The sequence below is a fragment of the Schistocerca americana genome, chromosome 9 (genome assembly GCF_021461395.2).
Source record: "Schistocerca americana isolate TAMUIC-IGC-003095 chromosome 9, iqSchAmer2.1, whole genome shotgun sequence".
Lineage (NCBI taxonomy): Eukaryota > Metazoa > Arthropoda > Insecta > Orthoptera > Acrididae > Schistocerca > Schistocerca americana.
This window is the reverse complement of record NC_060127.1, coordinates 209,334,689-209,357,202: the sequence shown is the minus strand read 5'-3', so window position 1 is coordinate 209,357,202 and position 22,514 is coordinate 209,334,689. Positions and strand designations below refer to the sequence as shown.

Below are 22,514 nucleotides of genomic sequence, written 5' to 3'. Positions count from 1 at the left end.
TATCTTGGAGTTTGTGTGTACCAAGGTCCAAGAAGTGATAGTAACAAACTATGGATTTTCATGTTTTTGTAACCCCTTTTCCAATGTATATCTCTGTAGTTGGAAAGCTGTAATCTTGTTGGCACATTTCTCACAGGTACAATAATCAAGCACACTACGGGGAAAGTTACTGCTAAATTAAGGAAGATTTAGAAGTACTGGAGATTCTTTGAGGAAGTAACTACTGATTACCAATTAAAATAAAATCAGTGTGGGCAGTTCACTGCAAGATGAGTGAAATGAAACATACAAATGTGTAAGGAGTACTGCTGTCTTTGGTGTTATTACATAGTACCAGGTGATCAAAAAGTCAGTATAAATTTCAAAACTTAATAAACCACGGAATAATGTAGATAGAGAGGTAAAAATTGACACACATGCTTGGAATGACATGGGGTTTTATTAGAACCACCCCATATTGCTAGACGCGTGAAAGATCTCTTGCGTGCGTCGTTTGGTGATGATTGTGTGCTCAGCCACCACTTTCGTCATGCTTGGCCTCCCAGGTCCCCAGACCTCAGTCTGTGCCATTATTGGCTTTGGAATTACCTGAAGTCGCAAGTGTATTGTGATCAACCGACATCTCTAGGGATGCTGAAAGACAACATCCGATGCCGATGCCTCACTGTAACTCCGGACATGCTTTACAGTGCTGTTCACAGTATTATTCCTTGACTACAGCTATTGTTGGGTAACGATGGTGGACATATTGAGCATTTCATGTAAAGAACATCATCTTTGCTTTTTCTTACTTTGTTGTGCTAATTATTGGTATTCTGATCAGATGAAGCGCCATCTGTCGGACATTTTTTGAACGTTTGTATTTTTTTGGTTCTAATAAAACCCTATGTCATTCCAAGCATCTGTGTCAATTTGTACCTCTCTATCTACATTATTCTGTGATTTATACACTTTTCAAATTTATACTGACTTTTTGATCACCCGGTATATCACACTCCTTACAAATTACTGGTTTCTGGAACTTTCGAAGCCGAGTGCAGCTTTTTCCTGGAGAGGTAAATGTCTTGCTATTTATGATAAAAAATGGCCAAGAGCTACTGGTCACATACAGGCACATGAACAAGATTCGTCATTCAGATTTCATATGGAGTGGCTGCATGCAACCTTGTCACACACAAATTGTCTGAAGAAGTTGAACATATCATGGGTCATAGAGTAATAGTATTTTAGTAATTCAGTTTATTTGCATAAAGGTGCAGTGAATATTTTATAAACACTGTAGACAAAATACTATTGGAGTTGTTAGATGCAAACTTCAGTTTATGGAGCATACTGCTATAAAAACAAATAAGAAACAGCTTCTGTGATCAGTGATAACCTGTTAAATTCAGATGGAAATGCAACGCGGCAATTACTACTTCAGTACGAATGTGAAATAAGTTTAGCTGTTAATGCAATAATGGATAAGCCTTGACATTGTTACGAAGTGTGTTATGTGAGAAAAGGATGACAAAATGAAGTGACATGACTTATACTGTTATTATTTCAAAGTGACACTCTTCCCATTTTATAAATTTAATAAACTGTAATATCTGCATGCATGAGAGACAGGTGTTTGTATTATGCTACATGATCAGTTTCACTTAGTAATCAAGTACGTTCTCTCTGTAAAGCTTCGACACCCAAGTCAAATAGCTGCAAATATGTTAATATTTAGGGAGGAGTTTTCCAATCGGTTCTCATAACAATGACCAATTTTACAGTTGTTACCATGACGGAGATATTTTTTTACAGTTGGCATACCGCATGAGGACCCGTGCTTTTCAGTGAAGAATACAGATTTGGAACATAATAATGAGAAATAGTAATGAACAAGAGTGATGAGTCCATTTGCAGTGTGTCACAGTCATGGAAATCGTATGTAAAATACAAATATGTAGCACCTCGGACTGTAGTAATCTGAAGCAACCAACTGGACGACACAAAGGGAGCGGTGCAGTTTTCAGCACCACAACTACGGCACAGCAACCAAACTTTTGAACTATTTGGCATGTGATGAATTTTTTGTGCAACAAGTTAGTTGGACTTGAGTATTGTACTTTTGATTTTCAAGTGTAAAAATATCACCATTAAAATGGCAAATACCAGTAGATAGTGTTGTGGGAGCTAAGCTCGGTAAATAGTGAGAATACAGTAGTGCAGGATTCAAAGATACAGATTCTGAGGACATGACTTCATCTACATCTACATCTACATCTACATCTCCATCCATACTCCGCAAGCCACCTGATGGTGTGTGACGGAGGGTACCTTGAATACCTCTATCGGTTCACCCTTCTATTCCAGTCTCGTGTTGTTCATGGAAAGAAGGATTGTCGGTATGGCTCTGTGTGGGCTCTGATCTCTCTGATTTTATCCTCATGGTCTCTTCGCGAGATATACGCAGGAGGGAGCAATATACTGCTTGACTCCTCAGTGAAGGTATGTTCTCGAAACTTCAACAAAAGCCCGTACCTAGCTACTGAGCGTCTCTCCTGCAAAGTCTTCCACTGGAGTTTATCTATCATCTCCATAACGCTTTCGCGATTACTAAATGATCCTGTAACGAAGCGTGCTGCTCTCCGTTGGATCTTCTATATCTCTTCTATCAACCCTATCTGGTACAGATCCCACACTGGTGAGCAGTATTCAAGCAGTGGGTGAACAAGTGTACTGTAACCTACTTCCTTTGTTTTCGGATTGCATTTCCTTAGGATTCTTCCAATGAATCTCAGTCTGGCATCTGCTTTACCAACGATCAACTTTATATGATCATTCCATTTTAAATCACTCCTAATGCGTACTCCCAGATAATTTATGGAATTAACTGCTTCCAGTTGCTGACCTGCTATATTGTAGCTAAATGATAAGGGACCTTTCTTTCTATGTATTCGCAGCACATTACACTTGTCCACATTGAGATTCAATTGCCATTCCCTGCACCATGCGTCAATTTGCTGCAGATCCTCCTGCATTTCAATACAATTTTCCATTGTTAGAACCTCTCGATATACCACAGCAACATTCGCAAAAAGCCTCAGTGAACTTCCGATGTCATCCACAAGGTCATTTATGTATATTGTGAATAGCAACGGTCCTACGACACTCCCCTGCAGCACACCTGAAATCACTCTTACTTCGGAAGACTTCTCTCCATTGAGAATGACATGCTGCGTTCTGTTACCTAGGAACTCTTCAGTCCAATCACACAATTGGTCTGATAGTCCATAAGCTCTTACTTTGTTCATTAAACGACTGTGGGGAACTGTATCGAACGCCTTGTGGATGTCAAGAAACACGGCATCTACGTGGGAACCCGTGTCTGTGGCCCTCCGAGTCTCGTGGACGAATAACGCGAGCTGGGTTTCACACGATCGTCTTTTTCGAAACCCATGCTGATTCCTATAGAGTAGATTTCTAGTCTCCAGAAAAGTCATTATACTCAAACATAATACATGTTCCAAAATTCTACAACTGATCGACGTTAGAGATATAGGTCTATAGTTCTGCACATCTGTTCGATGTCCCTTCTTAAAAACCGGGATGATCTGTGTCCTTTTCCAATCCTTTGGAATGCTACACCTTTCTAGAGACCTACGGTACACCGCTGCAAGAAAGGGGGCAAGTTCCTTCGCGTAAAATCGAACTGGTATTTCATCAGGTCCAGTGGCCTTTCCTCTTTTAAGTGATTTTAATTGTTTCTCTATCTCTCTGTCGTCTATTTCGATATCTACCATTTTGTCATCTGTGCGACAATCTAGAGAAGGAACGACATTGCAGTCTTCCTCTGTGAAACAGTTTTGGAAAAAGACATTTAGTATTTCGGCCTTTAGTCTGTCATCCTCTGTTTCAGTACCATTTTGGTCACAGGGTGTCTGGACATATTGTTTTGATCCACCTACCGCTTTGACATAAGACCAAAATTTCTTAGGATTTTCTGCCAAGTCAGTACATAGAACTTTACTTTCGAATTCACTGAACGCCTCTCGCATAGCCCTCCTCACACTACATTTCGCTTCGCGTAATGTTTGTTTGTCTGCCAGGCTTTGGCTATGTTTCGCTGTGAAGTTCCCTTTGCTTTCGCAGCAGTTTTCTAACTCAGTTGTTGTACCACGGTGGCTCTTTTCCATCTCTTACGACCTTGCTTGGCACATACTCATCAAACGCATATTGTACGATGGTTTTGAACTTTGTCCATGGATCCTCAACACTATCTGTACTTGAGACAAAACTGTTGTGTTGAGCCGTCAGGTACTCTGGAATCTGCTTTTTGTCACTTTTGCTAAACAGGAAAATCTTCATACCTTTTCTAATATTTCTATTTACGGCTGAAATCATCGATGCAGTAACCACTTTATGATCGCTGATTCCCTTTTGACTTGATGCTACTCAACATGATAAAGGAATCACAGGAGGAACTCATCAAGGACTTGAATATAAATGGAGCCACAGCTGAATGCATCAGGTACTGACTTGTTTACTGAAATACCTGGTTCTGGCCTTATTGTGTCATGTGGAATGTCGCTGCTGTGATCTCGCATGATGAAACAAGTAGCACATGCACAGATGGTGATTGTACTGAATTGAACGCACACATTCTCAGTATGGATTCAAATGTATTGTCAATGGCTAAGCAACATATTTTGAAGTGGAAGGTTCAAGCAGAGCATGCGAAGATTACTGCTACAGAGAAGCTGCAGCAGAATGTTACAAAATGAAAACAAGATTTAGGAGAAAAGAAGCAGAGTCCATTACATTGTGAGAAGAAACTTGAACGTATGTTGCTTTCAAAGCAGGATAAAGGGAGTCTGTTGCACACAGAGATCAAGACAATGCTCCTGGCAAAACACTGGTATAAAAGCACGAAACATGAGAATTTAAATTTAATTTTCAACTGACCGTACAATTCTAAATACGACAAAATGTACTCCTAATTTTTGGAAACAGTATTAGAAAGAAAATACTACCTTGAAATACTGTACAAAGAAAGACACAGCGCATGCTGGGTGACACAGTGACTGCGTGCTGTTTTTAGTCATTTGACTGACACAAAAACAAACTGTAGAGCAGATGCAACAAATATCTGTACATATTGAAAAAGAGGAGAAACGACATGATTGCGGAGGGCAGAGGAAGCAAAGGAAGACATAATTATCATCACGAATGCACATGATTACGAGTCACCTCACTACAGACAGTGACACATCTACATCTACATGGTTACTCAGCAAATCACATTAAAGTGCCTGGCAGATGGTTCATCAAACCATCTTCACAATTCTCTATTGTTCCAGTCTCATATAGCGCACGGAAAGAACGAACGCCTACATCTTTCTGTACAAGCTCTGATATCCCATATTTTATCACGGTGATCATTTCTCCCAGAGTAGGTCGGTGTCAACAAAATATTTTCGCATTCTGAGGTGAAAGTTGGTGATTGGAATTTCGTGAGAAGATTCCACTGCAATGAAAAACACCTTTGTTTTAATGCTATCCACCCCAAATCCTGTACCATTTCTTCCCTGTTTTGTGATAATACAAAACGGGCTGCCCTTCTTTGAACTTTTTCGATGTACTCCGTCAATCCTATGTGGTAAGGATCCCACACCGTGCAGCAGTATTCTAAAAGAGGATGAACAAGCGTAGTGTAGGCAGCCTCCTTAGTAGATCTGTTAATTTTCTAAGTATCCTGCCAATAAAACGCAGTCTTTGGTTAGCCTTCCCCACATTTTCTGTGTGTTCCTTCCAATTTACGTTGTTCATAATTGTAATTCGTAGGTATTTAGTTGAATTTACAGCCTTTAGATCAGACTGATTTATCGTGTAATTGCAGTGTAATGGATTCCTTTTAGCACTCATGTGGTTGACCTCACACTTTTCATTATTTAGGGTCGATTGCCAATTTTCGCACCATACAGATATCTTTTCTAAATCTTTTGCAATTTGTTTTGATCTCCTGACGACTTTATTAGTGGATAAATGACAGCGTCATCTGCAAACAACCTAAGAGGGCTGCTCAGATTGTCTGCCAAATCGTTTATATAGATAAGGGACAGCAAAGGGCCTATAACACTACCTTGGGGAACAAGAAGAGAGTGGAATACAACAAAGTGCACAGCCAAGGACCTGTGCGAGAAAGAACAGGCAGAGTTGTAAGAGTGTGTTCCTATCCAAATGTTTACGGAGATGTAAGTATTATACAGTGGAAGAAGAGACTTGAGAAGAAGCAAGAAAAGACAGCACAGAGGTCAACAATGATGCGACTTGGAATGATGTACGTGCACGAAGACTGAGTGGTACCCATGAGTAACAGAACTGTCAAATGTCCTCGATAGGCTTCTCGGGTTTTCTGCCGGATCCTAAAATCGACACGATTCGATATTTTTGGGATGCGCCATCTTCAGCAGTTTTCAGCGGGTCTTGACAACAACAACATTCTCCTGAAGAGAGTGGGTAGGTGAATTGCTGAAATATCGAATCGTGTCAATTTTAGGATCCAGCAGAAAACTCGAAGAGGTTAGCAAGAATTATTATGCATGGAAAGCCTACAAGTTAGAACTGTCAAATGTTTACGAACAGCGATTTGTTTATAGTGTGCTGTTCCATTCGTGTTTACGAACTGTACGTGTAGTGCTAGCAGCGTCCCCATGCTGTCTCATCACACACAAGTTGTCTGAAGTATTTTGCTAAAGACTGACTATGAGCTGAAAATATTACATCAATTCATAGGGTGACAATATTTTAGCAATTGTGTTTATTAATGGAAAGATGCACGAAATTACTTAGGAATACTGTAGACGAAATACCATTGTCGTTGTTGGGCTGTAACTTCAATTAATGGAATATATTTGCTGTTAAAACAGAAATGAAGTGGCTCCTATGATCAGTGGCAATTTGTTAAATTAATGTGGAAATACAAGCAGCAGCAATGGTTACTTCAGCCCGAATGTGAAATGAGCTTAACAGTTAATATAAAGAGGATGAGTGTAGGCACTGATAGGACATCTGTTACACGCCATAAAGATAATAACAGGAAGTAATATCGATCTATACTGTTACTATTTTAAAGTGTCATTCTTTCCCTGTTTCAAACTGAGAAACTTAAATATTTGCAAGTACAGGAGACAAGTATTTGTAATAGGCTGCACGGCCAGTTTCACAAAGTGAGTTCTCTCTGTGAAGGTTCCATATCCGAGCCTGACAGAAGCAAATATGTTAATATTTAAGGAGGAGGTTTACACCAGGTTCCGTGACGAGGACCAATTTTACACGAGGAGGTAATAAATTCCTGGGCAATGACAACAGGTATAGCCAACACAGAAGAGCTTTATTTGGACAATATTGCAGCTCACTGCCTGCAGAAAAGAAGAGGGAGTGGCGATATTATGAGGGGCATTCAATTAGTAACATAACACATTTATTTCTAAGAGCAGGCTGGTTTTATTCAGGATTCCAGTACACCATACTATTCTCCACTCTTCTGGCTAAAAAACCCTATTTTTCAACATAATTTCCACTGAATGCGACAGTCTGATGCCACATTGTTGGGAAGGCCCGAATGCTCATGTGGTACCTCTCTAATCGTCGACATGGGAGCCGACGTCTTGCTGCATCAGTAACTCCCCCAAATTCACTTACTGTTTCCAGTGGAGCGCCTCTTTCATTGGGCCAACCAGATGGAAGTCAGAAGGTGTAAGATTCAGGCTGTAGGGTGGATGAGGAAGAACAATCCAATGAAGTTTTTTAAGCTCCTCTCAGGTACAAAAGCTTGTATCAGGCCTTCCACTGACGTGGAAAAGCAGTTTGTTTACATTTTTGTGACAACGAAGATTCTAAAGTTGTTTCACCTATTCTCTGAGGTTAGCACAATACACTTCAGAGTTGACTGTTGCACCAAGACAGAGGACCTCAAACAAAATAACCTAACCCCTTCGGAGTCCCAGAAGACCACTCCTGTGAGTTTACCGGCTCAGGGGCAGCTTTGAACTTTTTCTTCATAGGATTAGAGACTGAAAACCTGATACCTGAAACGTTATTTTCAGAAATCATTCTCATCATAGTACCAAAGAAGAGACAAATATAAAACCTTACAGATGATCTGCATGACATGATTGTAAGCTATTGTCTAGAATACACAGAAGACCAGTACAAAGGGCGTTATTTTAATGTATGGAAGAATCTGAGAAAGCCACTGGCAAACTGCAGCTGTGAGGTGTCCTTCGACGCAGGCTTGGGGGACACTGTTGGTAAGGGCACTACCTGCAAAAGGAAGGTATCTGGGCTGAGTCCTCATCCAAACCACAGTTTTATTTCCTGTCTAGTTATTTGTTTTATAACAAATGTCACAACTGACAGGAACTACCATTTATTTCTTCCCATAAAAGCACACGTTTCTTCAAATACCTATTCATTATATGACACAGCTTGTGAGTTTATTGCTTGATGATACATATGAACAACAAATATCTCACATTTACGAAAGTATAAGGCAATTTTTGTATGTTTGTATTACTTACAGGTTCTTTTTTTGTGTGTACTGCATCAGGTGGAGAAATGGTTTCTTCTTGTGGCGGAGATTCCTGTATAGAAAGAACAAAAGTTACACATCAACTAAGAGGAGCACCAAAAGATGCATAATGAAACTAAATAAATTATCTGGTTACATTTCTGCAACATAAAAGTGAAGTTATGCTTCCACAGTAGAAACATTGGGAAAACTTACACTGCACTACTTACTAATAGTCTTCAGTCTAAAGACTACTTTGATGCATCTCTCCACACCAGCCTATCCAGTGCAAGTCTCTTCAGCTCTGAATAATTAGTACAACTTACTTTCATTTCCACCCACTTGTTTCAGCCAAGCGTTGGCATACCTACACAATTTTTTTTAACACCTATGCTTTCCTTCCTTACCAAATTACCTGTTCCTTGAGGTTTCAGGCTCTGTCCTATTAACTGATACTTTCTTATAGTTTAGCATGCAGAAAAAGGGATGTTGCTGGACTCTCAATAATGAATAGTATATCAAACCTTTCTTAACTTACCGCTGTGATTGGTAGATGCATAATTTCGGGCTCCCATCGCTGTACAGTGTACATCGAGTGTGTATAAGAAGTCTAGTTCCATGTCAATGTACTCTCCATCTCATTAGAAACTCTTTTTTTGCCCAATGGCTTTGTTTGGTTAAGGTTTTTTTAACTGATCCACATCTATTACACTAACATCACTCAGGATCTCTGGAAGATATATTAGAACAACCTTCTTTTAAAAATTTATTGTTGTGGTCTTCAGTCCAGAGACTGGATTGATTCAGCTCTCCATGCTACTCTATCCTGTGCAAGCTTCTTTATCTCCCAGTACTTACTGCAGCCTATATCCTTCTGAATCTACTTGGTGTATTCACCTCTTAGTCTCCCTCTACAATATTTACCCTCCACGCTGCCCTCAATACCAAATTGGTGATCCCTTGACACCTCAGAACATGTCCCACCAACTGATCCCTTCTTCTAGTCAAATTGTGCCACAAATTCCTCTTCTCCCCAATTCCATTCAGTACCTCCTCATAAGTTATGTGATCTAGCCATCTAATCTTCAGCATTCTTCTGTAGCACCACATTTCAAAAGCCTCTATTCCCTTCTTGTCCAAACTATTTATTGTCCATGTTTCACTTCCATACATGGCTACAATCCATACAAATACTTTCAGAAACGACTTCCTGACACTTAAATCTATACTTGATGTTAACAAATCTCTCTTCTTCAGAAACGCTTTCCTTGCCATTGCCAGTCTACATTTTATATCCTCTCTACTTCTACCATCATCAGTTATTTTGCTCTCCAAATGGCAAAACTTGTCTACTACTTCAAGTGTCTCATCTCCTAATCCAATTCCCTCATCAGCATCACCTGATTTAATGAAACTACATTCCATTATCTTTGTTTTGCTTTTGTTGATTTTCATCTTATATCCTCCTTTCAAGACACTGTCCATTCCCTCAACAGCTCTTGGAATTCGTATGCTGTCTCTGCCACAATTACAATGTCATCGACAAACCTCAAAGTATTCATTTCTTCTCCATGGATTTTAATTCTTACTCCAAATTTTTCTTTTGTTTCCTTTACTGATTGCTCAATATACAGAATGAATAACATCAGGGAGAGGCTACAATCCTGTTTCACTCCCTTCCCAACCACTGCTTCCCTTTCATGTCCCTCGACTCTTATAACTGCCATCTGGTTTCTGTACAAATTGTAAATAGCCTTTCACTCCCTGTAATTGACCCCTGCCACCTTCAGAATTTGAAAGAGAATATTCCAGTCAACATTGTCAAAAGCTTTCTCTAAGTCTAAAAATGCTAGAAACACAGGTTTGCCTTTCCTCAATCTTTCTTCTAAGATAAGTCGTAGGGTCAGTATTGCCTCACGTGTTGCAACATTTCTACGGAATTCAAATTGATCTTCCCCGAGGTCGTCTTCTACCACTTTTTTCATTCGTATGTAAAGAATTCATGTTAATATTTTGCAGCTGTGACTTATTAAACTGATAGATAGGTAATTGTCACACCTGTCAACACCTGCTTTCTTTGGGATTGGAATTACTATATTCTTCTTGAAGTCTGGAATTACTATATTCTTCTTGAAGTCTGGAATTACTATATTCTTCTTGAAGTCTGGAATTACTATATTCTTCTTGAAGTCTGGAATTACCATATTCTTCTTGAAGTCTCATACATCTTGCTCATTAGATGGTAGAGTTTTGTCAGGTCTGGCTCTCCCAAGGCTATCAGTAGTTGTAATGGAATGATGTCTACTACCAGGGCCTTGTTTCGACTCAGGTCTTTCAGTGCTGTGTCCAACTCTTCACACAGTATCACATCTCCCATTTCATCTTCATCTACATCCTCTTCCATTTCCATAATATTGTTCTCAAGTACATCAACCTTGTATAGACCCCCTATATACTCCTTCCATCTTTCTGCTTTCCCTTTTTTGCTTAGAACTGGGTTTCCATCTGAGCTCTTGATATTCATACAAGTGGTTCTCTTTTCTCCAAAGGTCTCTTTAATTTTCCTATAGGCAATTATCTTACCCGTAGTGATATATGCCTCTACATCCTTACATTTGTCCACTAGCCATCCCTGCTTGGCCATGTTGCACTTCCTGTTGGTCTTATTGACATTTGTATTCCTTTTTGCTTACTTCATTTGCAGCATTTTCATATTTTCTCCCTTCATCAATTAAATTCAAGATCTCTTCTGCTACCCACGGATTTCGACTAGCCCTCATCTTTTTACCTACTTTGCCCTTGCTGCCCTCACAATTTCATCTCGCAAAGCTACCCATTCTTCTTCTACTGTATTTCCTTCCCTAATTCTTGTCAAATGTTCCCCAATGCTCTCTCTGAAACTCACTACAACCTCTGGTTCTTTCAGTTTAATCAGGTCCCATCTCCTTAAATTCCTACCTTTATGCAGTTGGATCAGTTTCAGTCAACAGTTCATAACTAATAAATTGTGGTCAGAGTCCACATCTGCCACTGGAAATGTCTTACCATTTAAAACCTGTTTCATAAATCTCAGTCTTACCATTGCATAACCTACTGAAACCTTCCAGAGTCTTCACACCTGTTCCCTGTATATAACCTTCTTTCATGATTCATAACCAAGTGTTAGCTATGATTAAGTTATGCTCTGTGCAAAATTCTACCGGACAGCTTCCTCTTTCATTCCTTACCCCCATCCCATATTCACCTACTACTTTTCCTTCTCTTCCTTTTCCTACTATTGAATTCCAGTTCCCCATTACTATTAAATTTTCATCTTCCTTCACTATCTGAATAATTTCTTTTATCTCATCATACATTTCTTCAATCTCTTCTTCATCTGCACAGCTAGTTGGCATAAAAACTTGTACAACTGTGGTAGACGTGGGCTTCATGATTATCTTGGCTACAATAATGTGTTCACTATGCTGTTCATAGTAGCTTACCCGTGCTCCTATTTTTTTATTCATTATTAAACATATTCTTGCATGAACCATGGACCTTGCCTTTGGTGGGGAGGCTTGCGTGCCTCAGTGATACGGATAGCCGTATGGTAGGTGCAACCACAACGGAGGGGTATCTGTTGAGAGGCCAGACAAACGTGTGGTTCCTGAAGAGGGGCAGAGGCCTTTTCAGTAGCTGCAGGGGCAACAGCCTGGATGATTTACTGATCCGGCCTTGTAAAATTAACCAAAACGGCCTTGCTGTGCTGGTACTGCATAAGGCTGAAAGCAAGGGGAAACTACAGCCGTAATTTATCCCGAGGGCATGCAGCTTTCTTATATGGTTCAATGATGATGGCGTACTCTCTGGTAAAATATTCTGGAGGTAAAATAGCCCCCCATTCGGATCTCCGTGAGGGGACTACTCAGGAGGACATCGTTATCAGGAGAAACAAAACTGGCATTCTACAGATCGGAGTGTAGATTGTCAGATCCCTTAATTGGTCGGGTAGGTTAGAAAATTTAAAAAGGGAAATGGATAGGTTGACATTAGGTATAGTGAAGTTCGGTGGCAGGAGGAACAAGACTTTTGGTCAGGTGAATACAGGGTTATAAATACAAAATCAAATATGTATTATGTATTTTTATTTTATGACATTACAAGCATTCTGTACACCCACACATAAATAATGGTTATTTTTGGAAATTTTTTATTGAGTTAATTCTTTCTTCCGGTTACAAGTATCAATGTATTGATATTTATGCATCCCAGTTGGTTAAGCTGTACTGAGTGATAAAAGCTTATGTTTCCTTGCGACAATGTTTGCAGCTTATTGTTGCTGTTTTCTTAAATTAGTAGTAGTAGTGGTAGCGGATTGGAAGTCTTAAGTTTCAGTCGCAAATATACAGTTTGCTGTTGGTTGAAATGTGGGTGCATTAATGTGTGCTGTGGCACATTATACTGTCTACCATGGTTCACATTGGCTGAGCTGAAGTTTCAGCATGCATTTATTTCTTGTAGTTGTGCCAGGCAGTTTATATTCCGACACCTGTAGTTCCATTTTTACAGTTTGCTTAACAACCATACTTGAAGACATTCTCATTATGGATCTACGGAACAAAAAGTGTACCTAATTTAATGACTTCAGTTGCTTTTTTATATCACATGTGTAAAGTGCAGTGGTATAAACAAAAATGATACACACTTATCACAACAGAACACACTATACTAAATCCTGATATCACATTTATGTGATAAATCTCGGCAGAGGAATGGCACTAGTGCTCTAATCAAAATGCACTCTGTGTATAGAAAATGGATCAGGATGCTCAGGCAAGGATTTACAATCTGGTCCTCCAGAAAGAGAGTACAGAGCCTTAACACATTGGTGTGTGGGATGGTTCCTTGGAAAGGGCAAGGCTGACTTCTTTCTCTAATCTGATGGGACCACCGATGACCTCGCTGTTTGGTAACCTCCCCAACCAACCAACCAACCAACCTTGGTGTGTGGAGGAGTATAACATATGTGATGTCCAAGATGAAGACAAGGAGGGAAATGAGGAATATGTTCATGTTAAACAACTGGAATGGGAGGAAAGTAGGAGTGAAGAGAGGTACGAGGAAAGTTTTTTGTTCTGCGGCTCTCCCTCCCCGCGACCTGTATGTGCCACTCTTCTTATCCACCCTGTCAGCTGTAATTCCTGTCACAGCTTGAAGCCTCCTACGGCATTTTCTACTTGTACCAATCAAATCTCAGTGACATTTGGGAGAGGCAAGAACTTATATACACAGTAACAATGATGAACAAATGCCGTATACAGAGTGATAAAAATTCCATTAGGGAGCAATGATAGTATTATAAAAAGGATAGTTGCAGATATGCACAATAAAAAGCTGTCAGCAAATCAGCTTTTGCCAAACAGGCCTTCATCAGAAAAAGACAACACACACACACACACACACACACACACACACACACACACACACAGTGTCTGCTGCCGGTCTGGCCGCAGCAGTTAAGAGACTGTGGTCATGTGTGCACGAGTTGTGTGTGTGTGTGTGTGTGTGTGTGTGTGTGTGTGTGTGTTTTCTGTCTATTTATGATGAAGGTCTTTTGGTGAAAAGCTTACTTGCTGACTTATGTCCGCACTATAACACAGCAAATATTCCGTGATAACCAAATTTATTTGACCTTCTGTCACTCAAAACAAAACTTAAGTTCGACTACACAACACTTCGCTGGCTGTAGCGCCAAGGAGAAATCAGAATCACTAGTAGAGAATACAAGTCCACACCACTGCCAACCAGTCGATACCGGCGCGTCGCAAGTTCCCAGCCAGGGAGGCCACAGTACGGTTCGGTCGTCGTGAATCCAGCAGCCGGGTAGTAACACAGTCATCGGCGAAGATTGAACTGGTTAAACGGGCTCAGGGAGCTCGCTTAAATCCGCAGGTCCGGCCAATCAGAGTGTTGGTAGATGGCGCCGTTATATGGTTGCTCACTCTGGTGGCAAGGGCAGTGCCACCAGGGTAATCCGTATCTATAATGATGTGTACGCTGCCACTAACCCCGCGACGAAGCGTTCACTTGAGCTAGTTGTTGACATCGTGTGCGGCACCAGCGATACTCGCTGTGTGCCGCATGTGTTGTAGCACGCCGCGCCGAGTTGACGGCTGCTGTGCGGAGGCCGATACGACACTGACAGTCTTTTTGTTGTGCCTATCTGCGACTGAGCATCTCCGCTATAAGGTAAGCAGAAAATGTCCTTTTCCTAATATTGTCTTTATTCCATCCTGGATTTTGCATTGTTCCATTAGAGGGAAATATTTTCTTCTGTTAGTGTGTTTAAAATACTACATCTTAAATGAAAACTCATGTTTCAGTTTTTGGTCGGGCAAAGAATTTGAATCAAACTGTTATGCTGAAATTCTGAACAAATGGCAGTGTCACAGGGCCACTTGCAGTATCTTCCAGGTATTTAGGCCAGGTAAAGCCACATGTTACACACGACTTATTCCTTCTAGGTACAGGTGTTAGCCTCTGCATGGAATCGAATGTAAGGGCGTACACACAAAGCAAGCAGGTTATTGACATGTCTCGCCTTCAGTTGCTTGTTTAATAAAACCCTATTTCAGGATTTTCTCACATCTACATCTAAATCTTCATGGCTACTCTGCAATTCACACTTAAGTGCCTGGCAGAGAGTTCATCGAACCATTTTCATACTACTTCTCTACCATTCCACTCTCGAATGGCCTGTGGGGAAATAGGAACACCCAAATCTTTTTGTTTGAGCTCTGATTTCTCTTATTTTATTATGATGATCATTTCTCCCTACGTAGGTGGGTGTCAACAAAATATTTTCACACTTGGAAGAGAAAGTTGGTCATTGAAATTTCATAAATAGATCTCGCTGCAAAGAAAACCGCCTTTGCTTCTGTGACTGCCACCCCAACTAACGTATCATATCAGTGACACTCTCACCCCTATTGCGCGATAACGTGAAACGAGCTGCCCTTCTTTGCATTTTTTCGATGTCCTTCGTCAATTGTACCTGGTAAGGATCCCTCACCGTGCAGCAATATTCCAGCATAGGATGGACAAGTGTAATGTAGGCTGTCTCTTTAGTGAGTTTGTTCTGCCAACAAATCAGTCTTTGCTTCGCCTTCCCCACAACATTATGTATGTGGTCTTTACAATTTAAGTTGCTCGTAATTGTAATTCCTAGGTATTCAATTGCAATTGAATTAGAGGTTAAGCATGTTCCTGAGGTTAAGTATTGTAGATGCTACCATGTTTTGGCCAGATAAATTAATTTGAATGTGACAAAAAGAGAAAAGTGTGTGTGTTACTCAAAACTCACCACTGAGAACGCTTCTCTGCCGAGAAAAAAATGGATTAAGAAGTCTAGGTAAAATAAATCACAAATTCTGTTGGAATTTTGCTGGAATTCTGTACCTCAGTATACTTTTATTAATCAATGCACTGGATTGAAACTTGCCAAATGATCTTGTTCCAACATGATATGGAAAAAAAAAAAAAGAAATTACCTATCGTTGTACCCTGAAATGAGAAATGTTCTGCCCACTATCCTTCCCATCCCTCCTACAGTGGTATTCCACCGTACAACAAACCTACACAATACAATCGTCCATCCTTACACAACCCCTGCTTCCAATCTCTCACCTCGTAGCTCATATCCCTATAGCAGACCTAGATGCAAGACCTGTCCCATACATCCTCCTACCACCACCACCTACTCCAGTCCAGTCACTAACATCACCTATCCCATCAAAGGCAGGGCTACCTGTGAAACCAGTCATGCAATTTACAAGCAAAGCTGCAACCACTGTGGTGCATTCTATGTACGCATGACAACCAACAAGCAGTCTGTCCACACGAATGGCCACCGACAAACTGTGGCTGAGAGACAAGTGGACCACCCTGTTGCTGAACACGCTGCCAAACATAATGTCCCTCATTTCAATGAATGATTCACAGTCTATGCCATATGGATCCTTCCAACACAAGCTTTTCTGAATTGCACAGGTGGGAACTTTCCCTGCAATACGTCATACATTCCCCTAACCCTACTGGCCTCAACCTTTGTTAGTCACTGTCCTCACCCACCCAGCCCCCTCCCTGTTCCCATTCCAGCACTACACAGCTGTAATTTCATCGTCACACCAAGTCTTTTAATTTCTTCTTTTTATTTCTCTCCATTCTGCTATCTTCCCCCCCCCCTCCCCTTTCTCTCCTGCCCTTCATCTAAACTGCATCACTTCACTGTCCACCACACCCATCATAGTATCCCTCCCCCTCCTTACCCCCACCCAGTCGCCACTCCCATCATGCGCTAGTGCTGCTACTCGCAGTGTGATTTCAATTGCTTGAGAGTGCAGTCGTGTGTGTGAGTTGCATTAGTGTGAGTGAGTGAGTGAGTGAGTAAGTGTGTGTGTGTGTGTGTGTGTGTGTGTGTGTGTGTGTGTGTTTATTAATGACAAAGGCCTTAATGGCCGAAAGCTATAATTGTGTGAATGTTTTTGTTGTGCCTATTGTGACTCAGCATATCTGCTATATGGTGAGTAGCAACTTTCCTTCTCTAATATTGTTACATTCCATCCTGGACTTTCCATTGTTTTATTAACATATAAATATGTCTGATGAACTACATTATTTGTAGGTGAAAATGTTCAGTCCTCCAGTCTTTACAGGGATAGGATTTGAAGTAATTTTTTTCCTTTTCTCAGATCATTGAGGTGTAGAATCACAGTTACTCATTGTTAATAGTACACTGGGATAAAGGATTCCACTGAAATTGAAACAGAGCTGGGGATTTATTTTTCCCAGACTTGTTACCCCTTTTCTTTCGGAGAATAATCTTCTGTGGTTAGTTTTGAGAAACACCTACTTTTCTCTTGGCAATGTGTTAACTTTTTCTGAAACACAGCAGTGTTTACACAACTTAAGCTCATTGATGTGCTAATGCAGTTGCAACTGCGGTGGAATCCTGAGGCAGTAGATTATTAAACAAGCAAATGAGGACAAAACATGTCCCTAACTTATGAAAAAGTTAATTGCCAGTGTAAGAATAAATGTGTAATTTCTTCAATTACGTTGCTGGAAACCCACACCAATTTGCATTTCACCTGTTGATGGGAGAACCAAATGAAATCAATTTAGTCAGTTGTTGGAAAACAATTGACTGATTTGGCTGTAGTTTTACATATAATTTAGATTATATTGTTGTTTATTAATTTCTTTCAAGTCAAACCAGTGTGAGGGAGCAAGTGAATGAAAATGGTCAACACCATTTGTTGCAGTTTTGCATATTAACTGCATTATTCATTCATTCTCTCTCTCTCTCTCTCTCATTTTTTTAAAAGTAGAATCAGCTGTAGTTTCTCTGTTGGCTTGTAACACAATAGCTTAGACATTACATACGTTTTGTTGATTCATTTAGCTTCCTATTTTGTTCAACATCCCATCGTTCAACTTCTGCAATTACTGTATGATTAATTCGATACTGTAATGAAGTATAATCTCTGTAATGATCTTTTGTCTTCCTCATATATTCTCTTTGGTTATTTTTAAAATTAAATAATTTTATTTAAATAATTTTGTGTATATGCAAATGTTCTGTTTTATTTAAAATGTTTGTTTGCCGTTATGTAAACTGCTGACCTTCACTTATGGTTCTTAGTTACTTTGTTTGTAAAATATGTTGTGGTTCCCCTCGGAAACGGAACTGTGTAGCGCGCGCAAATTGTGGTTGGCCTAGGTAGAAAAGGTGGAATTGAGAGTCAGTCGAGGATGAGGTACCGAACTATCAACTGCTCATGCAAAAGTTAGGTATTGTGCTGGTACCGAGAGAGGCTTTTCCTGACGCTTTCCAATGCCTTGGATGGGTGGATAAAGAGCTGGAACTATTCTAGAATTGGTATCTATCATCGCCACCAAGAAATGACAGAGTCCAGCAACTCTACCTGCAAATCCACCTACCAACATGCAATCGCCACCACATTGCGCAATCACTGTAATGGAACACTATAGTAATGTACAGTGAAGGATCAACTCATAGGATGTTATAGTGAACACAAGTATAAGGTAAAATTTTACTGAACTCTTGTACCTACTGTGATTTATTCTCAGTCACATATCCACTTAGGGTCACTCCCACACTAAAGTATTTACTGAGTGTCCTTTATTGAAGGCATATTAAAATTAATATGGCATTAGAGTGTGCTAAAATTGTTGTGGCGTAACAAGACGGCTATGCCACACTGAAGTAGCCGAAAGGCACGCGTAATCTCACTTAGGCTAGAGAAAGGTCTGAAACAGGATACGTAATAAATGGTAGCAAGAAAAGTACGTAGCTGCTATTATACTTAACTTTTAATCCTTCATTGGTATACAGCATTGCTTGAGGATACAAGTGAGACTCTATCTTAAATTGGTTAATGGCGCCTTGCTAGGTCGTAGCCATTGACTTAGCTGAAGGCTATTCTAACTGTCTCTCGGCAAATGAGAGAAAGGCTTCGTCAGTGTAGTCGCTAGCAAAATCGTCGTACAACTGGGGCGAGTGCTATTCCGTATCTCGAGACCTGCCTTGTGGTGGCGCTCAGTCTGCGATCACACAGTGGCGACACGCGGGTCCGACATGTACTAAATGGACCGCGGCCGATTTAAAGCTACCACCTAGCAAGTGTGGTGTCTGGCGGTGACACCACAAAAATTAATATTGTTTGTTGAAAGGATGTTACAAATGTCTCAAATTTGTGTTTCACTGCAGTTAAAGTTCAGAACTGCAACTGTTGAGAGTTATATGTTCATGCTTGCTAAGTGCTTGTTTCTCTAGTGTATTGAAAGTGTGTTTAGTTTGCTCTGCTACAGTGGTCAAGATTAAGGACCCCCTCCATTGAAAGTAGTTAAAATGCACAAAGTTACTTAATTATGGAAAGTTTTAATTACTCTTGCTATTCAAGCCAAATTCTGTACAATATTGGGTTCCTCTTGTGTATTGAAAGTGCATATTAATAATGTAATAGGATCCACAGTTTATCCTTTATGCTCATGACAAATAACAATTAATAGAAAGACAACTATCTATGATAACAGTAACTTCTTTATTCTAAAGACAGTGAGAAGTAATTTGTTAGTGAAATACATTTAACTTTCATTGTAAACAGAAAAGTATTTAGCTGAGAGAGACTTAACATATGACCAGTTCATAATTTTGCAGTAAACTACATTTACAATTTTTTGTCAGATAGGAAAATGTTTGAAAGGTAATACTGAACCTATGTCCAATTTATGATGCCACAGTGAATATTAATAGTAGTGTTATAAAGACTATTCAGTTTGAATAAGCCCTGAAAGAAATAGTGTTACTGTTATCTGTTATATTTATGCAAATAGTTTGTTCTGCTCTGACAGATCCAACCTTACCGTGAACATACTGTACTCAGGTGCCAGAGTTCATTGCACTCGCAGGTGGCAAAGTACAGGTTGTGTTTCCCCGTTAAAGCTACTCGTACCTATTTTCTTGAACAAGAATGTCAATCATTCTCTTGCCTAATTAGGATGGCGACTGTTTTCTTTGTTCTTTGAACAGTGTAAATAGGTAAAATATTGTTTGTTACTGTTTAAATATTTATGTAATTCTGACTTTCACTTCCGATAAGCTATCTCCGTTACGTATTTCACGGTCAACAAAAACAACACTGCTCTGTTGCTTTAGGTTTAACAAAATGGTTCCATTTTATGATCTACTTCCCACTTTAAGGTTATGGTACAGCAGTAGCAGACAGTAGTGTTATAAGCTGAACTATGTATTCAATCAAATGAAACCACTCTTTAGTGTTCTATTTGACTGAGCTAACCATTCATTCTTCTGAGTGAAACCAGTCTGTAGCACTTTCATCATCTGAACTAAGGCAGTGGTATATAACTGGGGTCAACATACCACTGAAGTGTAGCCCTGCTCCAGTGGTACATGAAGACATCTCAGGGGTACACGAAAGTTAAAATAACCAATATACATATCTACTTAGTTATGTATTGAGCAGAACAATTCTTCTGTCCACCACTGAAAACTGATTAATAGATTGCTGTGGATTAAATTGTTCCAGATGCAATTAACAAGTAACTTGTTTAGCTGCATATTGTCGACGGTACAAGGTCGGGCATAAAAGTCCACTTGGGGGCACGCGAAGAAGAAAGAAACACTGGCAAATTTAAGCGACTTTTACTCAAAAGGTGTAATGATGTCCGGTAACTATAAACGATTTCAATCTAGCCCTTTCAAAACTGCACGTGTCGCCCACGCGCTCCACCTCAGCCTCCTGCCGTTGCCACTGCTGCCGAGAGAGCAGCTGGTGCGAGGAGGTGGCCTGCCATTGCACTGTGCAGCCACCAGGGCTACCTCCTCGTGCCAGCTCTCCACCTCGCAGCAGCAGGAGCCGGCCAGCAGCATCGACACACAATTGGAAAAAAGCTGAAATCACTCAAACTCGGCAGCTAATCTAAAACATGCACATAACACACATAGCCGGCACTCACAATAAGTGAAACCACTCCAAAACAGAGTGAGTGAAAAACATTCCAAATAACTGACACGGCCACAGAGAGTAGTTTCATTCGACTGGAAAAAAAAAACAAACAAAACAAAACAACAACAACAACTGAACAGAACAAAGAGAACTGACTCACCAATCGGTTGTCCCACTGCTAGCACCACCAGCTATCGATGGCCTTACAAAATACATTACTTCATAGAAAAATGTACTTTTACTTGTATCTCATGGTACATGAGAAACTTTTGGATGTTGACCATAAGCCACATACTCTCCTCCTCCTCCTGTGCTGTCATTTGCCAAAAATTTGTTTCAATACTTTAAAGCATTTGACAATATTATGAAAAGGATAGATTGCTACTCACCATATAGTAGAGATGTTGAGTCACAGATAGGCACAACAAAAACACTGTCAATGTAAGCTTTCAGCTAAAAGGCATTCATAGGAACTAGACAACATACAATATGTGATCAAAAGTATCCGGACACTCACAAAAACATACGTTTTTCATATTAGGTGCATTGTGCTGCCACCTACTGCCAGGTACTCCATATCAGTGACCTCAGTAGTCATTAAACATCACGAGAGAGCAGAATGGGGGTGCTCTGCAGAACTCGAGGACTTTGAACGTGGTCAGATGATTTGGTGTCACTTGTGTCATACGTCTGTATGTGAGATTTCCAAACTCCTAAATATCCCTAGGTCCATTGTTTCCAATCTGATAGTGAAGTGGAAATGTGATGGGACACGTGCAGCACAAAAGCGTTCAGGCCAACCTTGTCTGCTGACTGACAGACCGCCGACAGTTGAAGTGGGTCGTAATGTCTAATAGGCAGACATCTATCCAGATCATCATACAGGATTTCCAAACCGCCTCAGGATCCACTGCAAGTACTATGACAGTTAGGTGGGAGGTGAGAAAACTTGGATTTCATGGTCGAGTGGCTGTTCATAAGCCAGACATCACGCCAGTAAATGGACAATTGAACAGTGCAAAAACATTGTGTGGAGTGAAGAATCACAGTAACACCCCTGTAATGGACTAGCCTGGCAGCCCTGACCTGAAACCTATAGAACACCTTTGGGATGTTTTGGAATGCTGAGTTCGTGCCAACATTGATACCTCTCCTGAGTGCAGTACTCAGCAAAGAATGGGCTGCCATTCCCTGAGAAACCCTCCACCACCTGATTGAACATATGCCTGCGAGAGTGGAAGCTGTGATCACGGCTAAGGGTGGGCCAACTCTATACTGAATTCCAGCATTCCTAATGGAGGGCACCACGAACTTGTAAGTGATTTTCACCCAGGTGTCCAGATAGTTTTGATCACACCGCGTACATACACACACTCATGGAAAAACAGTCTCTGGCTGCCTAGGCCAGACTGTGCATACCAGTGCATGATGGGAGAAGC

The 22,514-nt window shown here is 40.4% G+C and overlaps 1 protein-coding gene across 6 annotated transcripts in view; it reads right to left on the bottom strand.

Annotated features, from left to right (window-relative positions):
• LOC124551048 (zinc finger protein 716-like) overlaps positions 1-22,514 on the bottom strand; it is a 293,881-nt gene that overhangs the window by 207,897 nt on the left and 63,470 nt on the right. For all 6 annotated transcript variants that reach the window (XR_006967760.1, XM_047125918.1, XM_047125912.1 and 3 more), the window contains exon 4: positions 8,556-8,618. Coding sequence is in view for 5 of the 6 variants with exons in the window: in XM_047125918.1 (XP_046981874.1) it covers positions 8,556-8,618 (63 nt within the window). In the remaining variant the exon portion in view is untranslated. The remainder of the gene's footprint in view (positions 1-8,555; positions 8,619-22,514) is intronic.